The following is a 23,654-nucleotide window of genomic DNA, read 5'->3' on the forward strand; positions in this document are numbered from 1 at the left end:
TCTTAATGAAACATGATCTTGATGATTTTTGACGATTTTTGAACGATGGTTCCCGCCTCATTTCTTACCATTTTTGAACTGTATTACAACAATGTATTGTTGGCTATTTCTACCAATATACCCGTGTCACGTATGACTGGTTTGGGGGTCCAGGGTCACAAATTGCTAAATTCTCCAGCATAGCTGTTGCTTTGAATTTTTAAGTCTCCTGTAGTCTATGATTGCATTACTTAAAACACATGAACATCACAAACGTATGAATAAAAGCTTATCCTGTGATAATAATTTCTTCACGTCTAAAAATATCCATTTGGTCAAGAGTGTTGATGTGATTGGTTACAGGTTTGTGACAAGTCTCTATATTACAAACCTGTAACCAATCACGTCAAACACTTTGAAAAACTACAGTTTCATGCCGAAATTACTCAGCAATGGTTTTGAATCATGAATTTACACATGGTTTGTATTAAAGCATATTTAAACACCACATAAACATGTAAACAAATTAAAAACTTAACTGTCACCACAGGGCGACTTTATTCGATTTGATTTCATTGCATCTGAGCTTGTCTCCTATTGAAGCACATACTGTGTGTATTTATGTATTAATCTTAAATAAGTTTAGTTGTATATAACTACTAAGTAGAACCTGCCAAAAAATAAGGAAGTGAGAATATCAATTCACTGAATGAGCAAAGTGCCCTTTCAATTATTAATCGAATAGAGAATTTAGCGTGCACACTTTGGTCAAATGGGCGCACAACTGGCCTTTTTCTCATTGGAGAAATAAGGTATGTTCCTCTTTGTAATTGTATTCAACAATTTCACTGGATCCCTTGTGTACCGAGAACAATCTGAAATGCAGACCTTGTCAGTTTGATGGATTGATTCACTTGCACTCTTGGAATGTGTTGGAAACAAGACTTTCTCTCCCTCCCTCTCCCTCTTTCCTGACTCGAAATCTCTCAACTGACAATTTCTGTGCAAATCTTCACAGTATATAAATGATACAGGCCTTTATCCCCTTTGTTACCTGGGAAATAGGAGTGTTGGCTCATCTGAAAGGGAAATGTGTTCTGTATACTAGATTCTATCAGCGGGCTGTAAGATGTGTGGATGAATAATGGAAGCAAACATCTTCTGCGCTACCACCACTATATATCTGTCTGACCAATGCTCATTTGTATTCACATGTATACATCATGTGTACATGTGTTATTCTGCGTTTAAATATATTCCAAAGAAAACAACATAAACAGTGTATTTCTATTTCTATTAATTTATTAAATTAGTGAGTTACAGTGGGAGATAGTTGTTTGTGTAGAAAGATTGCGTTGGTTCAACCGGTACTAATATGCAGAACACAATGTACTGTAAGTGGTATCAATGTAAGTGTGGGCAACACCTCCACACATTTTATAATGCCTCTGTTCACATATTTGACCTTCTTAACAAGTATCCAGAGTGAAGAAGCGCAGGACTTCTCCTGTTCATTGTGAAACTTTTGCCGGCATAATCCACAGGGAAGAATCTATAATCCCTGAGTGGTTGGATAAGTGTAGATACTGAAGCAGGTATCGAGCTTTAAACCGTGGTTTGAGTAGCAATAGTGCCACTGTGGTCAATTAAAGCAAACCGCAGTGTCCCAGACTGCTGCCTCAAACTAACAGCTTGTGTTGCAACAGAAAAGCCAAAGCAACACAAAAGGCTAAAAGTGTTTAGAGTATCAAAAGGAGTCAAAGCAGATGATTTATTTAGCCATTCTCAACATCTTTATGAGTAAGGTCAGCTATCTTTTGAAGTATTATGTACCGAATTGACTGTTCTGTTTATATATGTGTTGCCAATGTCCAATGACAATATATAACTTAAATCAAAAGTGTTTTCATCGTTTTACCTTTTTTAAATAGCAGCACAGCATATTTAAAAACGGCAAAAAAAGCCTTTCGCTGAACAGCTTGTGGTATAATGAATTAGTTTCACAGTCTCACTGGTGCAGGATACAAGCATAAGAAACATCACACTGTCTCCTAGCATGACTGTGTTAGTTTCAGCAGAAGAATACTAAGGTACAAGCTTTCGAAGATGTCCTGAGACCTAGGGCAGACAACTTTTCGAGAGGGTTACATTATATCAGTACATAAAAAAACTCCTGCGCTGAGGTCTCTAGTCACTGCTGCATTCCCTTTTAACTGAGGGTATAATTGTTTGCTGCAGTGCAATGGATGTTAATGTCAAATGCCAAATTTAAGTATGTTTAACACTTGTATGGTGTTCGGGTCTATATGACCCATTTTTATTTTTGTCAAAAGAAAAGATAAAAATATATATATTTTTTCTTTAGAATCATTGGCTTTTGCTTATCCTGTGCGTTTTTTCATTTTTCACGACAAACTTTAAATGAACACACACTGTTTACCCCCCTAAACATTTATATTGCATTCAGGATGTTAAGGTCCACTGGACCCGGGTCTTATTAAATTGTGGAAATTGTAGGTTCTGTGTACATTCATTGTGACCTCTTCATGTCTGGGCCTCCTTTTAGTATGTTTGTGTGTGTGTATGTTTTTGAGAGAGAGTGTGTGAGAGTGTAAGTGTGAGTTTTCTGTTTCTGCCCCTGTCGTACCGGAAAAAACATGTAGCACTTAAATTCATAAATGTGATCAAACATACATAAAGGTAAAAGGCAAATAACCATATATGCTGTTTAGATTACTTTTAATTGGGTTGAAGTAAACATCTGTGAAGTATACTTGAAGTATATTTTTGATTGTGTTAAATTAGAAACCCAAAACTGCAGCGGGTCAAATAGACCCACCAACACTGGTTGAGTAACAAAAATATGAACCCAACACAAGGGTTAAATTAAGTACACCTGCCAAAAAAGAAATTATTCATTCACACTCATGTCATTCAAAACCCTTAATTGGATTTTTTTTTTCTTAAAAAAAAAGATGTTTTGCGAAATGTCTCAGGGGTTTCATGTCTATTTATTGGAAATCAATGGGTGCCAAAATTGTTTTGGTTACCAACATTCTCAAAATGTCATCTAGTGTGTCCTATAGAAGAACAAAACGAATACAAGTTGGAATGACATGGGGTCAGTAAATAATTTAACAATTTAATTTTGGGTTACTTTGAAACTGGTCACAACACGTATCATTTTAGGAACAGATCATCACTACCCTGTGGGTTAACGGATTTGTTGGAAAATAATCCCTTTACGACTTTATTGTACATTGATCATAAAGGGAATGATACAAATCTCTTTTAAATTGATTTAGGATGATGCAAAGTTTGTGATAGGCCTGACAGTATCAATTTTATAAATGAACATCTTGTTTACGTGCATCAATGAATTTATAACAACCTGTGGGAATTATCACAATTGATATTACACTGTTTATTTTACAGTAATCACGTTGGTACATGAGGGCAAAATTAGGTGCACTAAGGAGGCCAAATTTCTAAATGTTATCCACATTAATGGCACTAATCTTTCAAACATTCCAGGAAGAAATTCACCGGTACTTTCAAAGCCGTCCGTAAAATAGCAAAGTCTTGTGAATTCCAGCATATCTGCTGCACTGGGACTAAGTAATGGTTCTAGGGTTTGTTTACAAACTGCAGGGAATTGTCACTCACCGTGCAATCAAAGTGTGATTTCTTCAACAATCTCAAGTCTAGTAGAAGCACCATTTTCTCTCCCGATGGACCACAGAGCACAGGTGAACTCAAGGTTTAGTTCCTGTCTACGGGGAAAGGAAAGAAAAGGTTTCTCTGTTTTTTTCACAGTCTTCGGAAAGCCAACCAATGACCAAGTACAGGTTCAGTCAAGCAAATGATACAAAAAGAAGGTTTGGTTGCAAATATAGAGTTATGCATAAATTACTACATAGCTGGGAGCTGTTATTATAATATATATACTGTAACTCTCACAATTCCCCAAAAATATTCCCAGTCGGATTGTTGTCAATAACCCAGATATAATCTCTATTCCTCATGATGGGGTGTTGACCTTGAACACATATCTCTCATTTTCGTGCACGCATTTCTGGCCTTCAAATAAACCTTGGAAAACATTACGCCTTTCATTTGTAATGAAGAATATGACCACTCTGCTGATCTTATGGCCTGATGCCTTTAGACCTTTAGCGTGAATATGATTTCCTCTGTGAAAAATGATATATGGAATGAAAAATCACTTTTCAATATTGAAATATATTAGGTAACAGCTGCAGATATATCAATGCCATGCTATGACTTTGACAGTCACAAGTATGATCATATATTATATAATTTATATAGATATTAGTTGATAAAACTGGACTATGGAAAACAGAGCATTATTGGCATCCAACCAAAACAAAATACCAACGTTCTTGCTCCAAATGTTTGAAGTATAAATTAAATACGATTAAAATAAATTGAATAAAGTAAATTATGTGTTTTCAATAGTACATGCTTGAGACATATTTGAGAGTTGTAGAATTAGTGAGTTTTAAGTTGTAATAGTTTTCTTAGCTTAGTGTTTTAAAGCAAATTAGACTGCTGTGTGTTAACTATGGTGCCAGTCTGTTGACTGATAGGGGTCTTGCACACAGTATTACCTTTAAGGACCAGTGAGTCATTTTCAGGAGGATCTATTGACAGAAATACAATATAACATAACTATGTGTTCAGATGTGTATTAAGACCTTACATAATGAAGCGTTATGTTTTTATTATTATAGAATGACTTATTTCTATCTACATAAAACATTGGTCCGCTTACATAGAATATTGTTGCCATCTTGTTTCTACAATATCCTTGAACAGACAAACCGCTCTACATAGCGTGTTTTCGTAAATAGGTTATCTCATTCGGGAAAGAAGCGAAAATGTGACGATATCCTTATTCTCTCTCAGCCTTCATAGTGCTTTGAAAAGGAGGGGAAGGGTTGGAGTGAGCGGTTGGTTGCAAAATTCATAACCTCAATGCTTGATGCCGCTAGAAGTTACAATGTAAAAAAAATTGATCCCACTTAAAAAAATGAGGCAACCTGACTTTTGTATTGACTTAACCAATATTTTTTCATTCTTCAAAGTAATGATACTTTGTTTAGCCAACTTAAATGTAATTGTTTATGTAATGCTGATTGTCTTATTTTTCTGATAAAGAGATTATTGTCACACCACTTACTGTTGTTCAGGCAATTCATATATTTCTGTTGTGTGGATTAAAAAATTTGAATTCGCAAAATGAAATATTCCAATTAAATATTAATTATTAAATATAAAAATAAACATATTTATTTGTATTTTACTACAATCGTAAATATTTTCTGCCTCAAACAGCCCCAAACTTTGATCAAATAACTGTTTAAACAGTTTGTGTTGAGTGTTTATATACTGGCTTTGCCACTGTGTCATTCACTTACACATCAACAATGAACACACAAATCTTAACCATGGTAACAATCAAAAACCATCTATCACTAAAAGAACTCTAAATGCACAAAATCCACTAATGCATACAGGGGGTGTTTACTGGCTCCTACCTCAAATAAACCTGTACATTTTATTCAAAGATTTGATGGCACACACCCTTTTCATCTTCTACTAAAATGTTTATTGGACCTTGACTTTATTTCAAGGACGACTGAAGAAACATGTGTATTTTGGCTCCAGAAAATGGCATGAAGCCAGCCAATCACAAAGTATGGATAATTTTTTTTTTATTCTCAAATACGCTGTAGTTCATACTCAATGTAATCTAAACTTACATTAAGTTATTAATAAATAGTTCATGTAAAAACCTACCCCGATGCCAAGAAATAAAAAAAATACTTTTTGCAGTTTTGCATTGAGCTAAAAACTAATATCAGTATTATAATAACCATAATATAATACCTGCGAAACGTCTTCTATCCTCAGCCACGGTATGTCTTCATTTTTGCTTCAGCCAATATATTTGTATTTACAGGGAATAAGATGCAGGACCATGTGTATCGGACTAGTTAATTGTCTTTCCTGAAGGATATTTTATCACACTGTTTGCAGTTCACTACTTGCCCATAGTTTTAGAGTACGCTTTCAATCTCATAGGTAATAAAAATCGCACTCAGCCCTTTCCAACAATCTATTACCCAAAGACGTGAAAGTTGCAAGATTTACCATTCTCAGAGTCCCTCATAAAGCCGCTGCTGCTGTAAAGGCAATGCGCTGAGCTGATGTTTTAATCTTAGTTCATCCACAAAAGCTGAGAGGGGATATCGCCTGATTAAGTAGATGAAATAGTTAGCATTTTCACAGGGAACGGCCGTGAAAGTGGCAATGATATCTCACTCCCATTACCCGTGGAGAAGAGCAGCCACAAAAGAACACTTGCATTTATATAGTCCATTTATTTGTTTCTCAATTAGACATGTTAGTGATGTACACTAATATACTGCTTACTGCTGTTTTACATTCTTTAAATTCTGATTGTAAGTGTGATACGATTTAGTTGTAAGCTCCTCACACAACAAATAACCCATCTGCCTAATTTTTCTGATGGCCCCGAGCAGAGCTGTGTAAAATATGTTGAAGCTCATTGGTCTTTATTTGCAGTTTTATACAGCATGTAAATGATTGGAGATTGAAAAACAGGTTCCTTTGAGAATAAAGCAGTTGGTATCTGGTGGCCCATGTAATTGAGCAGAATTGTGTAACTGGGAAATAACCTTTTCAATCACACACATATTCAATCCATCCAATTCATTTATGGCCACTGCATGCTCCAGTTCTTTAACTGGAACAACTGGTAAACATTTAATGTTTTAATTGGAATTACACATTGTCATACGCATATCTCCAGAAACTTTAGAGGCCATTGATAATCAAAGTTTAATTTAATTGTCATTTTATGTAGCCTACTAATTTAATAATACGTGCCATTTTATTTTATTATTGAATGTTAATAACCAAACTAAATTAAATTAACTGATTTAACAGAGAATATTTAATTTCCAAGAATGTTCACTATGGAAAGTCTAAAATATTTTTGGAAAAAAATAATCCATTTAATTTTTACACCATTAATAAAAAAACTCTTTCTAACTGTTTGTTCACCATGTCTAGCAGCATAACCTATTTTGGGAAACAAAATTCATTGAGATCAAATGTGGTTAATTGAATAGCCTGCAGGAATTCAACAAATAAAGCCGTTTTGTTCTCTCTTTGAAACTTTACAAATTTAGTGAAACAAAGGAAATCAAATCCTTTACTTCATGACCTGTTTAATGATCTATTGTTTCACGGGGACCCAGAAACAAAAAGAAGAATACAATGATACACTCCTAAAAAAAGCTGGAGCACATACCCAAGATTCTGGGACTGATGGATCAAAGGCGTTTATTCATCACTCACTTTGTTCTGTCAGCTACAGGAAATCATTGAGTTCAGATTGTGTTAGGGTCAGCACTTCTGTGGACCTTGATGACACAATTCATCAAGTGGAGGAACCCACAAGTTATAGGTCAGAACCTCTTTGTTTCAGCATCAGTATCTATCGTTGAAATGTAGGTGTTTGCCCGTGATGAGTTCATAAAAGCAGAGAATGAGCTGTCCTGCTCGCCTACAGCAGAGGAGTTATGCGCTTTATTTGTTCAGAGAGAAGTAGAGAGAGATTTTACTCCTAAACTGTGTTTTTAAAGTAAAATATATTGTGGATTATATACCTGTACATTTAAGTCCCTGCTGGTTTTATTTAACCATTTTATCCAATTAACTATTGAGCTCATGTACGTATGACATTTACGCTGCGCATTTATTATTGTTTCATGGCTATTGCGTAAGTGTTGGATTATTATGGATAAAAAAAACTGTCAAACAGTATTAAGAAAGAAACGAAGTGGGCAGCCGGTTATAGAATAATTGTTAGAAGGTTACAGGCTAAAAAAGTAATATTGAAATTATTTGTTTTATTTATTACACACAAACACATCTCTTTCAAACCGTTCTTCAGACACCCACATGTGTGACGTTTTGTGACAAAAATCAGCTTAGATGACGCAATCCAAATGAGTCACTCGTCATCTGATGTTTATAATAAATTCATTTTAGACTAGCCGGGAGGTTTCGGTTTTCATGTGCAGATGGCGCAGCCCTTCTCTCTCATGTCTCTTAAAATTACTTTGCAATCTTCTCACAGATGTTGGAGTAAATTTTCCAGCTGATTTGGCCTTTATAAGATAGCTCATCAATGGTGACCTTATAAATCATGAGGTTTTAATGAATGATTAGAAACTAAACTAAACAGACTATGTCTTTAGCTCCTTAAATATCTTGATTGATGATGTTTAATTAGTGGCATAATTGTGACACATGCAGTGATAGATGATTGAAAGATAATGTGAGTTAGGATTTAATAATCCTAGCATTGCCAAATGCAAACTGGAGATGGTGTCACTACATGTCAATCAGTTACTATTTAGAGTGTTCTTGTGGTTGCTAGGGCATTTATTAGTGGTTGCTAGGGTATCAGTGGTTGTTAGGAATTGGTGGGGGGTTGGTATCCCATCGGTTGGCAGATGCTATAATGTCGTTAGTGAATTCTAAGGCATTACCAGGTGTTGCTATGAGGTTTGTCATTATATTGAGATCCATTTACTGCATTATAATGTCTAGTGTCCAGTTATAATGCCTAAATAAGTCATAGCATAGTTCTCTTAACACACTACCAGATAAAAAAATATTATGAGTACGAATCATCAAGTATGTAGAATAAATTATGAGCATGAGTTTGGTTGGAATGTATAATCAAAGGTAAAGTAAATTATTTGGTAAAAAAGATGCCTGCCTTGGCCTATAGGTTGACAAACAGATCAGGATGCTAAAACAAACAGGAATCCACACTGCTTACATACATTAGTAAAATATTTCTTTGCCACTAATACTGCCATAAGACAATCTAGTTAAAACATTTAAAAAATTCCGCTCAAATAAACATTTCCACTCGAGTCAGTCTGCAAACTATCTCCAGTAGATATGAAGCCATGGGGCATTATTTGCACCTTTCTCGTATCATGTTTGTTCAGGCAAGCTGCATGTGAATCAATAATTTATGACAACTTACCTCAGGTCTAAAGCTGTTTCGTAATTGCACTTTACTTCGTAATAACACTTTGAGTCATGAATTGAGGCTCAACGTCTTTATTCCAAGTAGAATTCTGTAAATACAAATACACAATATAAATGAATACATACAAAGAGGTGTGGGTGTATATACATAATCCTGTGGTACTCTACAAGACCACTCTACAGTATAACTGTTTTTGTCCCCGGTTTCGTGCTTGTAAAACATTGACACCGAGTTTGTTGTCGGTCAATTCATAATATAAATTGCGCACCGTTATTTTCAGTAAGCACTGATACCTCAAAAATAAAATACATTTTGACATATATACTTTTGGAGACACATGCCCCTCCTAGTGGCGTCACATAGAACAGCTACTGTATACGCAAATTGTCATCAAAACTCAATGGCAAAACACAGATATATGAATAGCAATACATTATACTTTTTTATATATAAAAGCATTCTGAACATGACACAAAAAACTTGCTTAAAGTAGAAAATGTACAACAACATAAGCTACATAGACAAGAATATAAATCCTATTTAATTCAAATATATATTCAATAAAAGTGAATTTAAGAAAAAAATCATTGGAGTTAATTGACAGTTATTAACATAGATATAAGTTTGTAAATAACAGCAAAAATATAATAATAATGACAACAACATCAATAATATTATGTTTGTGTTTTAATATGTAATTGTAGTTGCAAAAAAAAAATTTCAAACATAAACTTTTACTTACTCATGACTGGTGACGTCGAAAATTCATGCAGAGCTCACAGTCTCATCCAGCACACACACACATTCCTGGTGGGAGTGAGCGAGCGAGCAAGCGCGGAGTCCATCTCTCCTCACATTGAACCTCGCTCGCCTTGCTCTCAGTTATCCTGCGCACCACGCACCGTCAAGTTGACTCTCGCCATGTGGGACCACAGGCGTGAAGTAGGTTTAATGTGAAAATATATCTCCGACTGCAGGTGAGAAAACTGTTTATGCTGTGTTACTCCGCGCTGCCGAGAACTGTGGTGCCTCGGATGCGCTTTAAACTGCTGCATGAATGCTTGGTCATTAGACCTACCCCGGGATTTCACGAACATTGCGAAGGACGGCGATGCGTTTGGTCCAGCAACGGTCACATTGCGTGATGGAAGTCTTCTGTATTTTGCGTCTTGGGATTTAAGGAGGGTCAATGGAGAGCAGTGCGCTTTTGTGCGTCTTTTGAAAAAAAACGCATCTTTTCTTGGGCTTGTGCATGCCCGGGTTTGAGATTTGCACATTGATGCTGGGTCTTTGGGCATTTTTGATGTAAAAATGCTGAACAACATTTTGCTGCTGAGTGTTTTAACGGTCACCAGTTTCCCTTCAAAGACAGAGAGCCGCAAAACTTCCAAAGACATTTGCAAGAACCGGTGCTCCTGCGAAGAGAAGGAGAGCGCATTAAACATCAACTGTGAAAACAAGGGTTTCACCGCGGTCAGTCAGTTTCAGCCTCCGCAAAACAAAATCAGCCAACTCTTTCTGAATGGGAACTTTCTCACCAAGCTCAGTCCAAACGAATTCTTCAATTATGGTAATGTAACATCTCTTCATCTGGGTAATAATGGCTTGCAGGAAATTAAGACGGGGGCATTCAATGGGTTAAAAAACTTGAAGCGTCTCCATCTCAATAATAATAATTTGGAAATCATAAGGGAGGACACTTTTTTTGGTCTGGAAAGTTTGGAGTATTTGCAAGCTGATTACAATTATATTAGTGCCATAGAAGCGGGGGCGTTTAACAAACTGAATAAACTCAAAGTGCTGATACTCAACGACAACCTTTTGCTCTCTCTTCCTAATAATATATTCCGCTTTGTCATGTTGACGCATTTGGATTTAAGGGGAAACCGACTAAAGACGTTGCCGTTTGCTGGTGTCCTAGAGCACATAGGTGGAATAATGGAAATTCAGTTGGAAGAGAATCCGTGGAATTGCACTTGTGACTTGATACCCCTGAAAGCCTGGCTGGATACAATTTCGGTCTATATGGGGGATATCGTATGCGAGACGCCATTCAGGCTGCACGGTAAAGACGTCACGCAGTTGATAAAGCAAGACCTTTGCCCTAGACGCAATCCTGGAGACGCGAGTCACCGCGCAATGCAGCCGCCGTCTGATTCGCAATACCAGGCTCCGTCTCCAACCCTACGTGCACGAGTCACACCGACAAGAGCCCCTAAGGCATCCCGTCCCCCAAAAATGAGATACCGTCCCACTCCGCGCGTCACATCCAGAGACAAACACGTATTCGGGCCTATAATGGTGTACCAGACACGGTCACCGGTTCCAATGACATGTCCGAGCATATGCGTGTGCACCTCGCAAAATCCGGAAAGTGGATTAAACATTAACTGTCAGGAACGCAAACTTCAGAATATCTCCGAACTCCAACCCAAACCATCATATCCAAAGAAACTGCATTTAACCGGTAACTATTTGCATACCATATACAGAACGGATCTGACCGAGTACAGCTCCCTTGAGCTTCTGCACTTAGGAAATAACAGAATTGCAATCATTCAGGACGGCGCTTTCGAGAATCTAACGAGCCTTCGAAGGCTTTATCTCAATGGCAACTACATTGAAAGTCTGTCTCAGTCTTTATTCGCTGGGCTGCAAAGCTTGCAATATCTCTACCTGGAATATAACATCATTAAAGAGATTTTACCCCTTACCTTCAACTCGTTGCACAATCTGCAGCTATTGTTTCTTAATAATAACCTACTGAGATCACTTCCCGATAATGTGTTTGGTGGAACCATGCTGACGAGGCTTAATCTTAGAAACAATCATTTCTCTCATCTCCCAGTGCGCGGGGTGCTCGACCAGCTCTCCGCCTTCATTCAAATCGATCTCCAGGAGAATCCGTGGGACTGCACTTGTGACATCGTCGAGCTCAAGAACTGGATGGAGCTGTCCAGCACCAGCGTGGTGGTGAATGAAATTACGTGCGATTCACCATCCAAGCACGCCGGCCGGCTTTTGCGCTCCCTACGAAACGACGCCATTTGCCCTGAAAACGATGAAGCCATCCCTGTGACTAAAACTCCCACTGTAGTGAGCTCGAGTACAGAAGCGACCCCTTCTCCTGCCGTAACGCCAACTGACAGAGTGCCCGAGATGCCCCCGGATGTGCCATTGTCCGTTCTGATCTTGGGCCTGCTCGTTGTTTTCATTCTGTCCGTGTGCTTCGGGGCGGGATTGTTCGTGTTCGTCCTCAAACGTCGCAAGGGAGTTGAGAGCGTCCCATCGGGAGCCAACAACCATTTGGACTTGAACTCCTTCCAAGTACAGTACGGCTCTTACCACGTAGACGCCAGCGCTGATAAAACCGAAAACCATGTGTATAACTACATCCCTCCGCCCGTGGGTCAAATGTGTCAGAACCCCATCTACATGCAGAAGGAGAGCGAGCAGGTTGCGTATTACCGGAACCTGAAGGAGCTGAGCTTCAACACACTTGACCCCAAGAAAGAGGAACTTGATCGCAGCCCGGCTTTCACCATAAGCACAGTGGAGTTCATTGATAAGCAGCCGTGCGCAAACCGCGAACCGGAACTGCTTTACCAGAACATTGTGGAGAGAGCGAAGGATCTGCCCCAATCCGGGCCGCTCAGCTATAACTTTTGCACTTTACCCAAAAAATCCTTCATTGCACCATACGACACAACCCGGCGGCTTAACCAGGATCGATTAAACAAAACTGTTCTCTACGGGACCCCGAGGAAATATGCTGCACAGTCCAAAAGCGAGCACCCTTTGCTATCCAACAAACTTAAAACCGAGCCGGACTACCTCGAAGTTCTGGAGAAACAAACTGCGATGAGTCAGTTGTAAGACGTAGTCCCTGTAGGCCTGTATCATGTGTGTATTCAACCACAAGAGACGATATGAAACATCACAAACCTAAGCCTTCCGTATTCTCATAGAGGCTGTACACATCCCCGCAATTTAAAGATATATTATTTTCTCTAAGGTTTAAATTATTTCTTCTACTTGAAACGTAAAGACTGTAGCAGTTGTCGCAAGAATATGTATATCTTACAGCTTCATGCTTTTTGTGATATGAAATCTATTTTCTCTCAGACGACAGGGTTGTTGAATGACATTCCTGTACATCATGTTGGATGGTGAGTGCAACACAAAATCCTGGTTCCAGAAGTGCCTTTGCACTTAAAGAATTTTATCTCTGCTTTCTGCTAATCGAATTTTTATAAGTGCTGTATTTTAAGACTCTTTATGTAAAATATAATTATTTGTCCATTGCATTAAACGGAAAAAGTGAAATTGTACTCTGATGTTGGGTAGAATATTGTTTTATATGTTGAATCCCAATAATCAGGTGGTAGAAAATTATTTAAGTCAAACCTTGTTTAGTAGCATTGCTAAAATCGAATTTCGATAGATGTGGATTTAGCAGCATTCCGCAGCACGTCTCATCTCCCTGAATGGCACACGGCACTTTGCTTGCTTGTGCGTGCGCACGCGCATGTGTGTGTGTTAAGGCCCAGCTCACAGTTGATTGTACTTGAAGGCACAGAAACTGGATTAATAGTGTATGATGGACAATTGATAGGGAATTTTTTTTATACATGTGTATGTATTTTGTCTGTCTGAATCTCTTTTACGTATCGTGACACCTGGTTACTGGAATATCTGATATGCGCGACTCACTTCAGTTCATTCATTTTAAGATTTAAATCACCCTTGACTATTGGAAATCCCGGTCGCTGTCCGAGGTGCTAATACTGTTTGCGTTGTTGGTTACGCAATGCTATGCGTTTTCTTAGTGCTGAATTTCGACAAAAAAAAAATGCCTTATATAAATTACGGAAAGTAAATAGTAACTTCATATTCTGCATTTTTATTTATTTAATGCCATTTTAGAAGTCTGATGGATATATATTTTGATGGACTCATTTTTAACAGAGTTAAAAGAGTGTTTATCATTTTAAATAAGACCATGTAAGTGGTTATTGCTGTTTCAAAAAAAATTCCGTTATCGTTTATTTTTTTTAACATTTAATTCCTAATTAACTACCTTATAAATGTTTAAACAAATCTGAGCTGCTTTGGTTTAAAGTGAGGCAAATATTTGGAAGAATATGGGAAGAAAAAGCGCAGTAGCTAGAGTGCTTGATCTGAGAGAATGTTTTTCATCCAATTTCAAATGGCGTACAATGAGCCTCTGTGTAGCTGTTTCCTGATGTGGCTGAGAATGGCCACTCTGCACATGTCTTGCACATCAATGAGGGGACTAAGAACACACTTGCTGCTATAGATGGAAACGTCATGCCTTCATTTGAAAGAAATTTGGAGGTCTAATCGGTTTATGCAGAATGAGAGTGAGCGTTTCATTGCTGCAAATGCAGTTCATTTTAAATTTCAAATACAGTTGGTTCCAGTATATTTTTGTGGACTTTTTTCTTATGTGTGGTGTGTGTGTGTGTGTGTTTGTTTGTGTGTGTGTGTCAGCGTACGTGCGTTGCCTATGCATAAAAGCACAATATCTATTTTTTTACAGATATAATTGACTGTGGTATATTTGTGTGGTTATGCCTACATTATATGCCTGACATATTCATAACATCATATTCATAAGTCTGAGAAGAGTGAAATCTTACTTTTACATACAGGTCAGATTGCAAGAATACATTACAACCATATAATATTGCAGAAAGGTATGATAACTTTCTTATTGCTGTGTGGATATTGGGATAGAGTGCTACTGACTTATTGAAGAGAGAGTTTTTGAGATGCAGAGCCCTAGCAGTGCTGCAGCACTTTTATGCCACTAGCAATGAATTTTGTCAAGCAGTTTGAATGTAGTTGGCTTCAGGTTCAAATCAATGGAAGTGATACTAGATGGTTGCTGCTGGGGGCTTGTCCTCGAACCTTTCTGGCTCACTTTAGCCATGCTTACAGGCAGCTTCCAGCCTTTCCCTTATACAGTAAGTCACTCTTTCCACATCTTCTAACTTTGATTTGTGGGTAAGCGACTTTTAAAAAGGGAAAGTATTTTTTTTCCGCCTCTGAACTGTGATATATTCACAACGGGTGTAACTTTGATTTAGTGAGCAGAATCCTGATCTCCTGAGAAACTGCTAACATTCTGTTTCTTGGATGACCATGACATCTGAAGTGGAATGTTGCAGCAAAGATTCAGATATCAAGCTTTTCAATTTACTTTTTAGTTTGTGCATTGTACAACATAATTTTAAGACTACATCTTAAGTCAGTTTTATGTCCACATGTATAGTAACTTTATTTAAATAACGTATTTATTTATTATTTTGGTATTGTATACCAATTCTTCCCCGAGTACCTTCTGGAGAACATATGCAAAATTGAATGACTATGTATAAGCTAATGTTTCTATATTGCCCCTCTGCAATACACCACTTCTTCTGCTCTTTCACTAAAAAAGGGTGATTGAAGCAGGTTTTTGTAAAAATATGTAATGTAAAAGTGACAGTTCACCCAAAAATAAAAGTTCTGTCATAATTTACTCACCCCCTTGTTGTTTTAAACCTGTATGACTTTCCTTTTCCGCAGAACACAAAAGAAGATATTTAGAAAGATGTTGATAAACGGCACCCATTCACTTGCACTGGTTTTGTGTCCATACAATAGAAGTGAATGGGTACCTGCACTGTCCAAGGTCCAACTTTCTTCAAAACATCTTTTTTTCTGTTCTGTGGAAGAAAGAAAGTCATACAGGTTTGAAATGACAAGAGGGTGAGCAATTTCATTTTTGATTGAACTATCACTTTAACGTATAGAGTATAGATGGACCTCAGTGTTTCAGCTTGTGGGTCCATAATCAAAAACACGTGTACATTCAGTGAGGAAAACAGCATGAGAATTGTCGTCGAGAGGCCATTCAAGACCACTCACAGAGTTATTAAGAGCTGCAATCAAACAAAGTAATAGCGATATCAGGAGAGCCACTGCTGTGTGCCAAGACCTGTAGACCCATGAAGGATTTTACTGACTTTTAACTTCCTTACCGCACAAGTTTGAGATAAATCCATGGTTAGTAATAAAAGCTTGTCATATTTTTAAAAGGCAATTTGCAAACCAACATGAAATCAAGACAGACCCTTTTGATATTCTTTAACAATATTATTAAATTGGTGAAAAAAAAAATGTAAAATGGTTTCTGCGTTTAATGTTGACTTTTATGAACGAGTTGTCACATTGACTTTAGGTGCAACTGTTTCACATTGACTGAGTTTTCTGTACAAAATGAACTAAACATGAAGTGACAAAAGACTCTAAAATGCTTTCGTAAACATTTCAGTGAAATCTAGCAAAGGTCTGTCAAAGGCAAACAGAAATATCCCAGGGCTAAATGTGACATTAACACCAAAGCCATCAACCGTACAACAAACAAGCTTTCAGTGTAATGTAATTCTCGTGTAGTTTTTTCGTGTGATGCCAGCAGGAGTGTGTGTGTGTGATTGTCTACAGACAGATTTAGGGGCGAGATCTTTGTGTATAGTCTTTCTTCTGCCGTGTCTGTTTGATGAATAATGTATTTGTTTCATGGCTGTGTAATCATTTAGGCATTAATGATGAGCTGCGTTGGAAGCTGACAGGATGTTTCGCACAACTGTCATAGTACAACTGCCTCAGAGGGCTCGAAGACTGCCAAGGCGTTTCTCTGGAAACAACTGCGGCACCCCATATATCTACAGTACGAGCGAGTGTGCCGCCATTTGTAAAAAGAACACAGATATAATTCACTGGAAAGTATGAAAGGGCTAGGAATTTGATCCTCATATACAACCATAGGGAAATGTAGTGTACGTTTTTGTACATTGTACTTCACACTGTTAGAAGAAATGCAAGAAGATGCAAGAGAAAATATGCATAAGCATTCAAACACATCCCCATTCAAGCATTCCGTATAGGATAGCCTTTGAAAAATGCTATGTCCCACAAGATCTGACCTCTTCAGTGAGCTTTAAATCGCAAAGCAAAGAGAATCTATCAGGAGAAAGGAAGCAATTGGAAAAACAAAGCAACTGTTTGATGAATGGTGCAACGTGAAAATCGAAGCAGTTGCCTTGCAGTTCACAGAGAGGGCAACAGTAATGGGGATGAGGAAGCGATGTGAATGCACCTGAGATATAAAAATTGACCCTTAATGTCCAGGAATAAGGATGGTCAGTGTGATAGCTTGTGTCCTTAACCGCATCCAATATACACCACATGACTATATAGTGGGTTCCGCTTAAATAATAACCATAAACTTTCATAAGGACACTCATTATTTTCCACTCAAGGTTTGCGGGAACATCATCAGCTGGAATATAAGAAATTCATTTATGGGCTTCTGAAACTGTGAACAGCATCTAATATCAAACTGGCCTCTTACATTGAGGTCTGAACATATAAGCTGAAGCACAATGGTGCATTCATTGCTATTTCTTGCATTTTGGTCTTAGCTGTAAAGCAGTGTGGAGAAAGAGCGGAAAATAACTTATTTTAATTCTATGGAATGCAGAAAGCATAAAGAAGGCAAGATGTGAAAGAAAATCTGTCTATTTATGAGGAGCTAGGTCTCTTTCACACATAACTGGTTTAATGGTGCATTGAAACGATTGGCTTTCAGCTCAGTGTTAAACACATGTTCATTGATTTCCACCGGGGTAACGGTCACTGCAATTTGTTCCCATAAGTGTTTTGACACTTGTGTGGTAATTTGAAGTTCTATATGATCCGTAAGCTCTGCTGGTAGAGCGTGGTGCTAACAATTTCAAGGCAGTGGGTTTGATTCCTAGGGAATCCATGCACAATCCAAGCATACCTGGAAAACAATGTAAGTCACTTTGAATACAACATCTGCCTAAGCATTGACGTGAATATGCATGTGACATCTCTAGCTCAGCTGTTAAATCATAATGTCTACAGCAACAAGGTCATTGTTTTGATTCTCAAAAAAATCTTACCGACATAATGCAATGCTTGATTCTGTTTCGGATTAAAGCACCAGCCGCATGCGTAAATGGCATGATGAGAGAAGAAAAAACATCAGGAAGCAAGAAGAGTGCAACTTTTAAAACATCAGGTGGTGATGCTACAAAGATTAAAACTCTTGTGTTGTATTTGGTGTGACTCTTTGCTTGTAATTCTCAGAGCCAACATCCATCACTGCTGCAAAAGCACAGCTGTGCTCGCTTTCATAGATTTTGGGTTAGCCCCCTTATGCTGTCAGAGGGAAATCAGAGTCCTACATGTCAGCTAAATGCTGACACAGATCTATGCTGAATAAAAGAAAAGCAATGCTGACGTTGTTTAACACAAGTTTTGAATGCCTTGAAAATGCAGTTGCCTGCAGGAAGCTTTCAAAAAAATCCCTATTTTTGGCAGTGAAAACCCTTTTTGAAGTGCAGTTGCTCCTGGTAGTGCATTTTAAAGCAGCAAATTGAAACGTCTCTAGCCTTAGCGGAGGTTCGAGTTCTGAATAACTACACTGAATTTTTTCAAGCTGTGGTTTGAGAGCTAAAAGTAGCTACTGTTGACAGGTTGATAGTTGCCAGCGGTAAAACATGCATTAAGTCCTTAGTCAATTAGACCTTTGAGGAATTGCTTTTTAATATTAGCTTTGCATAGCCCTGAGGTATAATTCATATTTGTATGTCAGAATCCTGAAAAGGGTCTTGTACGGTGCAGAATACCAACACATTGTTCTATTGAGTAACAGTGTTGAGTGTTGAACAATAAAGCTAGTCAGTAGTACAAAGGTTTCAAGAAAGTATCTTTTGCTGCCTCGGATTGCTCAAGAGGATTTCGATTTCATGTTGAGTTTCAAAAGCGAAGTGAAAGTAATATCTTTGTCAGAGCAGCATAAAAATTCTGTCAATATGTCAAGCCAGTCCTGATGCATACACAGTCACACACTACCCATCACTTCAGGGGGATGTTTATTTTGGGTCGTTCGCTCGTCTAACATAATTTGCCTCCGTCTGGTTATGTTTTTTGTAGGCCAGCACAGAAACTCAGTGACATCAGTCCGTCCATGTTAATCAGTCTCTCTTTCCCCAAAGGATTTAGCAGTCACAGATGATGGTTCAGATTTCATGAGAATCGATGGGGGCCCAGGACATGTCTGTGCGGGACACATCCCTGTCAAAATGCTAGTCAGTGGAGTGCGGCTGACCACTGGGCCCTGGAGGACATATTAGAACCGGCAGCCTGACCGCTCTCACTTCCCATCCCATTATATATCCTAAAAAGTCGTACAAGAGGAGAGTAAGTCCGGCTTTGTTCTTTCATAGCTCGCTCGGCTGCTTTCTATAGCCACCACAGCCACAGTCATTTGTCTATTTAGGGACGGTCAAATAAAGACTAGGCTGTCATTTTCCCTAAATGGTAAATCATGAGCTAATGTGTTTTCATTGCAAGACTGTTTTATTGCAGCCAGCCAAGCCAGCGAACGGTTGAGGGGTGACATCAATCCCTATTCTGAACTGATGCGACGGCTGCCATGGGTTCTGTCATATGATATATTTGGCACCCACAGTAATTTGTCTCCTACCACATGCTCATTTCATAGTTTATTGCACATATAGGACATCTGTGACTGGGAATATGTATGGAAAATTAAATAACCACACTTTGAACATGTTAGGTTATACAAGTAAAGAACAAATCTTCTCCTGTAAGTAAACTGCAGTTTTTAGTAGAACTTTCTTTAAAAAAAGATTGGCTTTTCCAGAAACAAGCTACTTTTTCAATGTAATTATGAGACTGCATTGCTGTTTGTGTAATGTTGTACTATGGAGCTTTACAGCTGAATGAACTTAGGAAATAATCAAATGACAGTCAAAATATGTCCACTCTCTTATACATAATGCAATAAAATGTATGATTCATGTTAGTGGATGAGGTCATCCAGATGGCATATTTAAATGAATCAGTTCAAAGAACATGTCCCCTTTTTGTAGAAAAAAAACTAAGTAAGATTATGATATTAAAATGTGTTTTCACATATAATAAATTCCTACTATTTAGTTCAAAGGTATACCAATTAAATTTATTGGTGGTATTTACAGTATTTTATATGGATTTGTTCAACTGTTGTTTAACATCTTATTAATAATTCCTATTAATTACTTTTGGTTTTCAAAAAACATCTCTCTGATTTCCTAGCTATTAAAAACTAAATCTTAGCTGCGTCTCATTTTGTAAGACTGCTTCCTCCAGAGGTTGCATTCGAAGTCTGCATACGTCATTGCGGCTGTCTCGTTTCATAAAAGCAGGTTGGAAACTCCTAATGCACCTTTCAAATGGGACCTTCTTTTACAGGAGGACGCATGATATGTTTTCTTTCGTTGCTGAAGATAACCTACAACTCTTTTCTTCACCCAACATCTTTCTTTTACAAACAGAGGAAGCTGCACGAATGTCAAATCAAATATGGTGTTTAAATGTAAACAATTTTACATTTTTACCTCAGCAGCCATACAGTATGTAGTGAATAGGATTAAAAGTGTTCAGTGATTTTTAAACATTTAAATCAGTTTGGCAAGAATTGGTACATTTGTTTAACTCTTCTGGCATTATTTAGGGTAAAAAGTAATCAACCTTTCACCTTTAAAAATCATGTAGAAATAATTTTGATTAATTTGACAGGTGTGAGAGCGCAATGAGTTGAGGGTCCTCAGTATGACTTCAGGAGGACATGAGGACGCAGCCTTCCAAAATGGGACATAGCTCATAGCTGCGCCTGAATTAGCTCACTTGTTCACTCATTCACTATTCCCTATATAGCGAATGTTTAATAGTCCACTACATGGGGAAAAATAAGTGAACGATTTCGGACACGGACGTAATATAACCTGCATCTGACTGTACTGTCACAGACATTTGAAATAACGTTTATAATGCACATGTGTGGCTTCATGGGTTGTTTAATAAAATGGTTAAAGGGGTCCTATACCGCGAATACGTGTTTTATTGTGTCTTTTGTGTGATAAGTTGCATATGCATGTATTAGACACGTAAAATTGCAAAAATGAAAGTGTTGGAACAAAAGATGCATTCTATCTAAAAGCAAAAGCTCACCCAGACCTGCCTGAAATGCTTATGTAACCACACCCCAGCAGATATACGTCACTTCGTAACATGATTTGACTAAGGGGCTTTATCCACCGAGGCGCTTTTACACGGCTGGAAATGCCAGGAGCTCGGCAGAAAACGCCCATTGCAGGCTCAGCATTCTACCCAAAGTTGAGCATTTTCAACTCTGGGCGCCCAGAAGAACGCCGGCGCTGATCGTTGGAAAAACGTCAGCTGATGGCTTTTTTAAAAAGCGCAAGTTTTCCGTTTAAAGCAATTGAAAAAACATGTCGGCTGCAGGCGTAAACGCCTCGGTGGACACAGCCCCTAAGACCACCCAAATGTAAATGCAAGTAAAGTGGGCATGCACGTAAGTCTCATTGTATCGTCAGCCATGTCGCGTAAATGCTGTGTGTTTCGTTGCGAAAAGAAAGACTCTTTGTTTGCCCTGCCAAAAGAAGAGACGACAAAAAACGAGTGGTTACATTTTATTTACAACACTGTTCCAGAAAAGTTCAATCCAATTTTTCAAGTATATGAAGCGCATTTCACCGAAAAAAAACTTCACAAACCAAGGAGAGATCAAGACCGGCTTTGCACAAAAGCTTTGGTTAAAAAGTGGGACCATTCCAACCATTTAAACTTTGCAATGACAGGCACTTCATATTCTCAGCCTGTGAGTATATTTTCATTGAAAAAGACTTTGCTACAGATTAACGGCGGGTTTAGTATGTAGAGTGATTTTGATCTCCAAATGCATACACTCGAGCAACGTGAAAAAAGACAACATAAGTCCTGATAATCAGTAATAATATTCCAACTAGAGACAACAGATGTCGTGCATGGGATTTATTGTCTTTGTTGAGTCGTGACGACACGTGGCGTAACGCTAGTTGATCAAGAAGGGCCATAGCGCTCGTGTTATTTATTGTTACCATTCCCTGCTGTAATGCAAGCTTGTTTCTATCTCACACAAACTCTGTATGATGTATATGGTTGTTTGTTTATAGTCTTTATAATGTCGTATATAAAAGGTAAAACAGTTAGCTGTAGTTTTTAAGTATTTAACATAATATTTTTTACCAATCCTTTACATCCTGCTCAAGTCGCGCTGGCAAAGTTGATGTATCAGCTTGATCATCTTCATTTTCCGTATCAGATCTCAAATTGATATAAGGAAGAACCGATGACATTTCATCACCTGTAAGTACAATTGCTTTGGAACCTGATGTTCCGAATATGGAACGTTTCCGTGAAGCGCTTGCGGTATTCGACCAATCACTACGTACTGGTTATCTGGCCAATCACAGCAAACCTCTCTTCTCAGGGTGATGAGCTTTGTGAAAAATCTGAGCGTTTCAGATAGGCGGGGAGAAGAAGTGATACAAACATGCACGTTATGTTGAAAATACAGCGTTTTTGAACCTTAAATCGTGTATACAAATAACATCAATAACAATCAATAATATTCGTTTTAGCCGTGTCATTTGACCCCTTTAAAAAAGTTCATTTTTACTTTCTTTGCCACATTTATTTGATAAAATGTATTATGTTTAATGTAATAATTTAAGTTATTTATAATAAAGCACCACTCTCTATACATTGATTTAATCTGTTTATTCTGAAAAAGCAGAATATAACTGTCAACAAGAACAAAGTATAAACGTAATATAAAGTATTAATGTACATTCATGGCATTAACCTGTTATCTATGGTATTACTGTTACACACATAAGTTACATTTTACATTATTTGTCATGTTTATTGTATAAGATTTTCATAAAGAGAACAAATCAAATGTTTGCCACGTTTATACTATTACATGCATTACTTTTAATAAAATTACTTCATATATTTAAAATAAAACACTGCTTTATATAACATTTATTTAATCTGTCAAAAAGTAGACAATAACTGTCAACAAGAACAAACACAATTCTCCTCCAGCTGATTCCAAACAGACGGTTGATTCGTGTTGCATAAGCTGCAAACATTTGTTTTGTTTTCTTTTATTATAAACTAATACAATAAAAGTGACAAATAAACGTGACTTTACCATTTTACAAAACAATCCATAAAGCCACACAGGTGTAATATCAGCGTTTTGACGAATGTCCACAACAGTACTGTCAGACGCAACATATATTATGTCAGAGTCCGAAATAGTTCACTCATTTATATTCACTTCTTCCCCATATAGTGGACTATTTCGCATTCACTATACAGGGAATAGCGAATGAGTAAACAAGTGGGCGAATTCAGACGCAGCTCAAAACACTCAAAATCAGAATGTATTCTGGTTATAAAGTAGCGAACAAATGTATGGAATGAGTTGTTTCCTCTGACAATTTTACTCAGAATTCAGAATACACTACAAAATGGCGGATGGCCGAGTGCACTATATAGGAGATAGGGGGCGAATTCAGACACAGCCCTCGTCTCA

The 23,654-nt window shown here is 37.7% G+C and overlaps 1 protein-coding gene across 1 annotated transcript; it reads left to right on the forward strand.

Moving 5' to 3' along the window:
- Positions 1-9,899: 9,899 nt before the first annotated feature.
- slitrk2 (SLIT and NTRK-like family, member 2) lies at positions 9,900-13,414 on the forward strand. Its single transcript, XM_056769749.1, has one exon. It carries the CDS (start codon positions 10,415-10,417, stop codon positions 12,977-12,979), a length of 2,565 nt encoding a protein of 854 aa, XP_056625727.1. The 5' UTR covers positions 9,900-10,414; the 3' UTR covers positions 12,980-13,414.
- The last annotated feature ends 10,240 nt before the right edge of the window (positions 13,415-23,654 follow it).

The sequence above is a fragment of the Triplophysa dalaica genome, chromosome 16 (assembly GCF_015846415.1).
Source record: "Triplophysa dalaica isolate WHDGS20190420 chromosome 16, ASM1584641v1, whole genome shotgun sequence".
Taxonomy (NCBI): domain Eukaryota; kingdom Metazoa; phylum Chordata; class Actinopteri; order Cypriniformes; family Nemacheilidae; genus Triplophysa; species Triplophysa dalaica.

Coding starts and splice junctions, on each gene's coding strand:
- slitrk2 (XM_056769749.1), top strand. CDS start 10,415: ATGCTGAACAACATTTTGCTGCTGAGTGTTTTAACGGTCACCAGTTTC.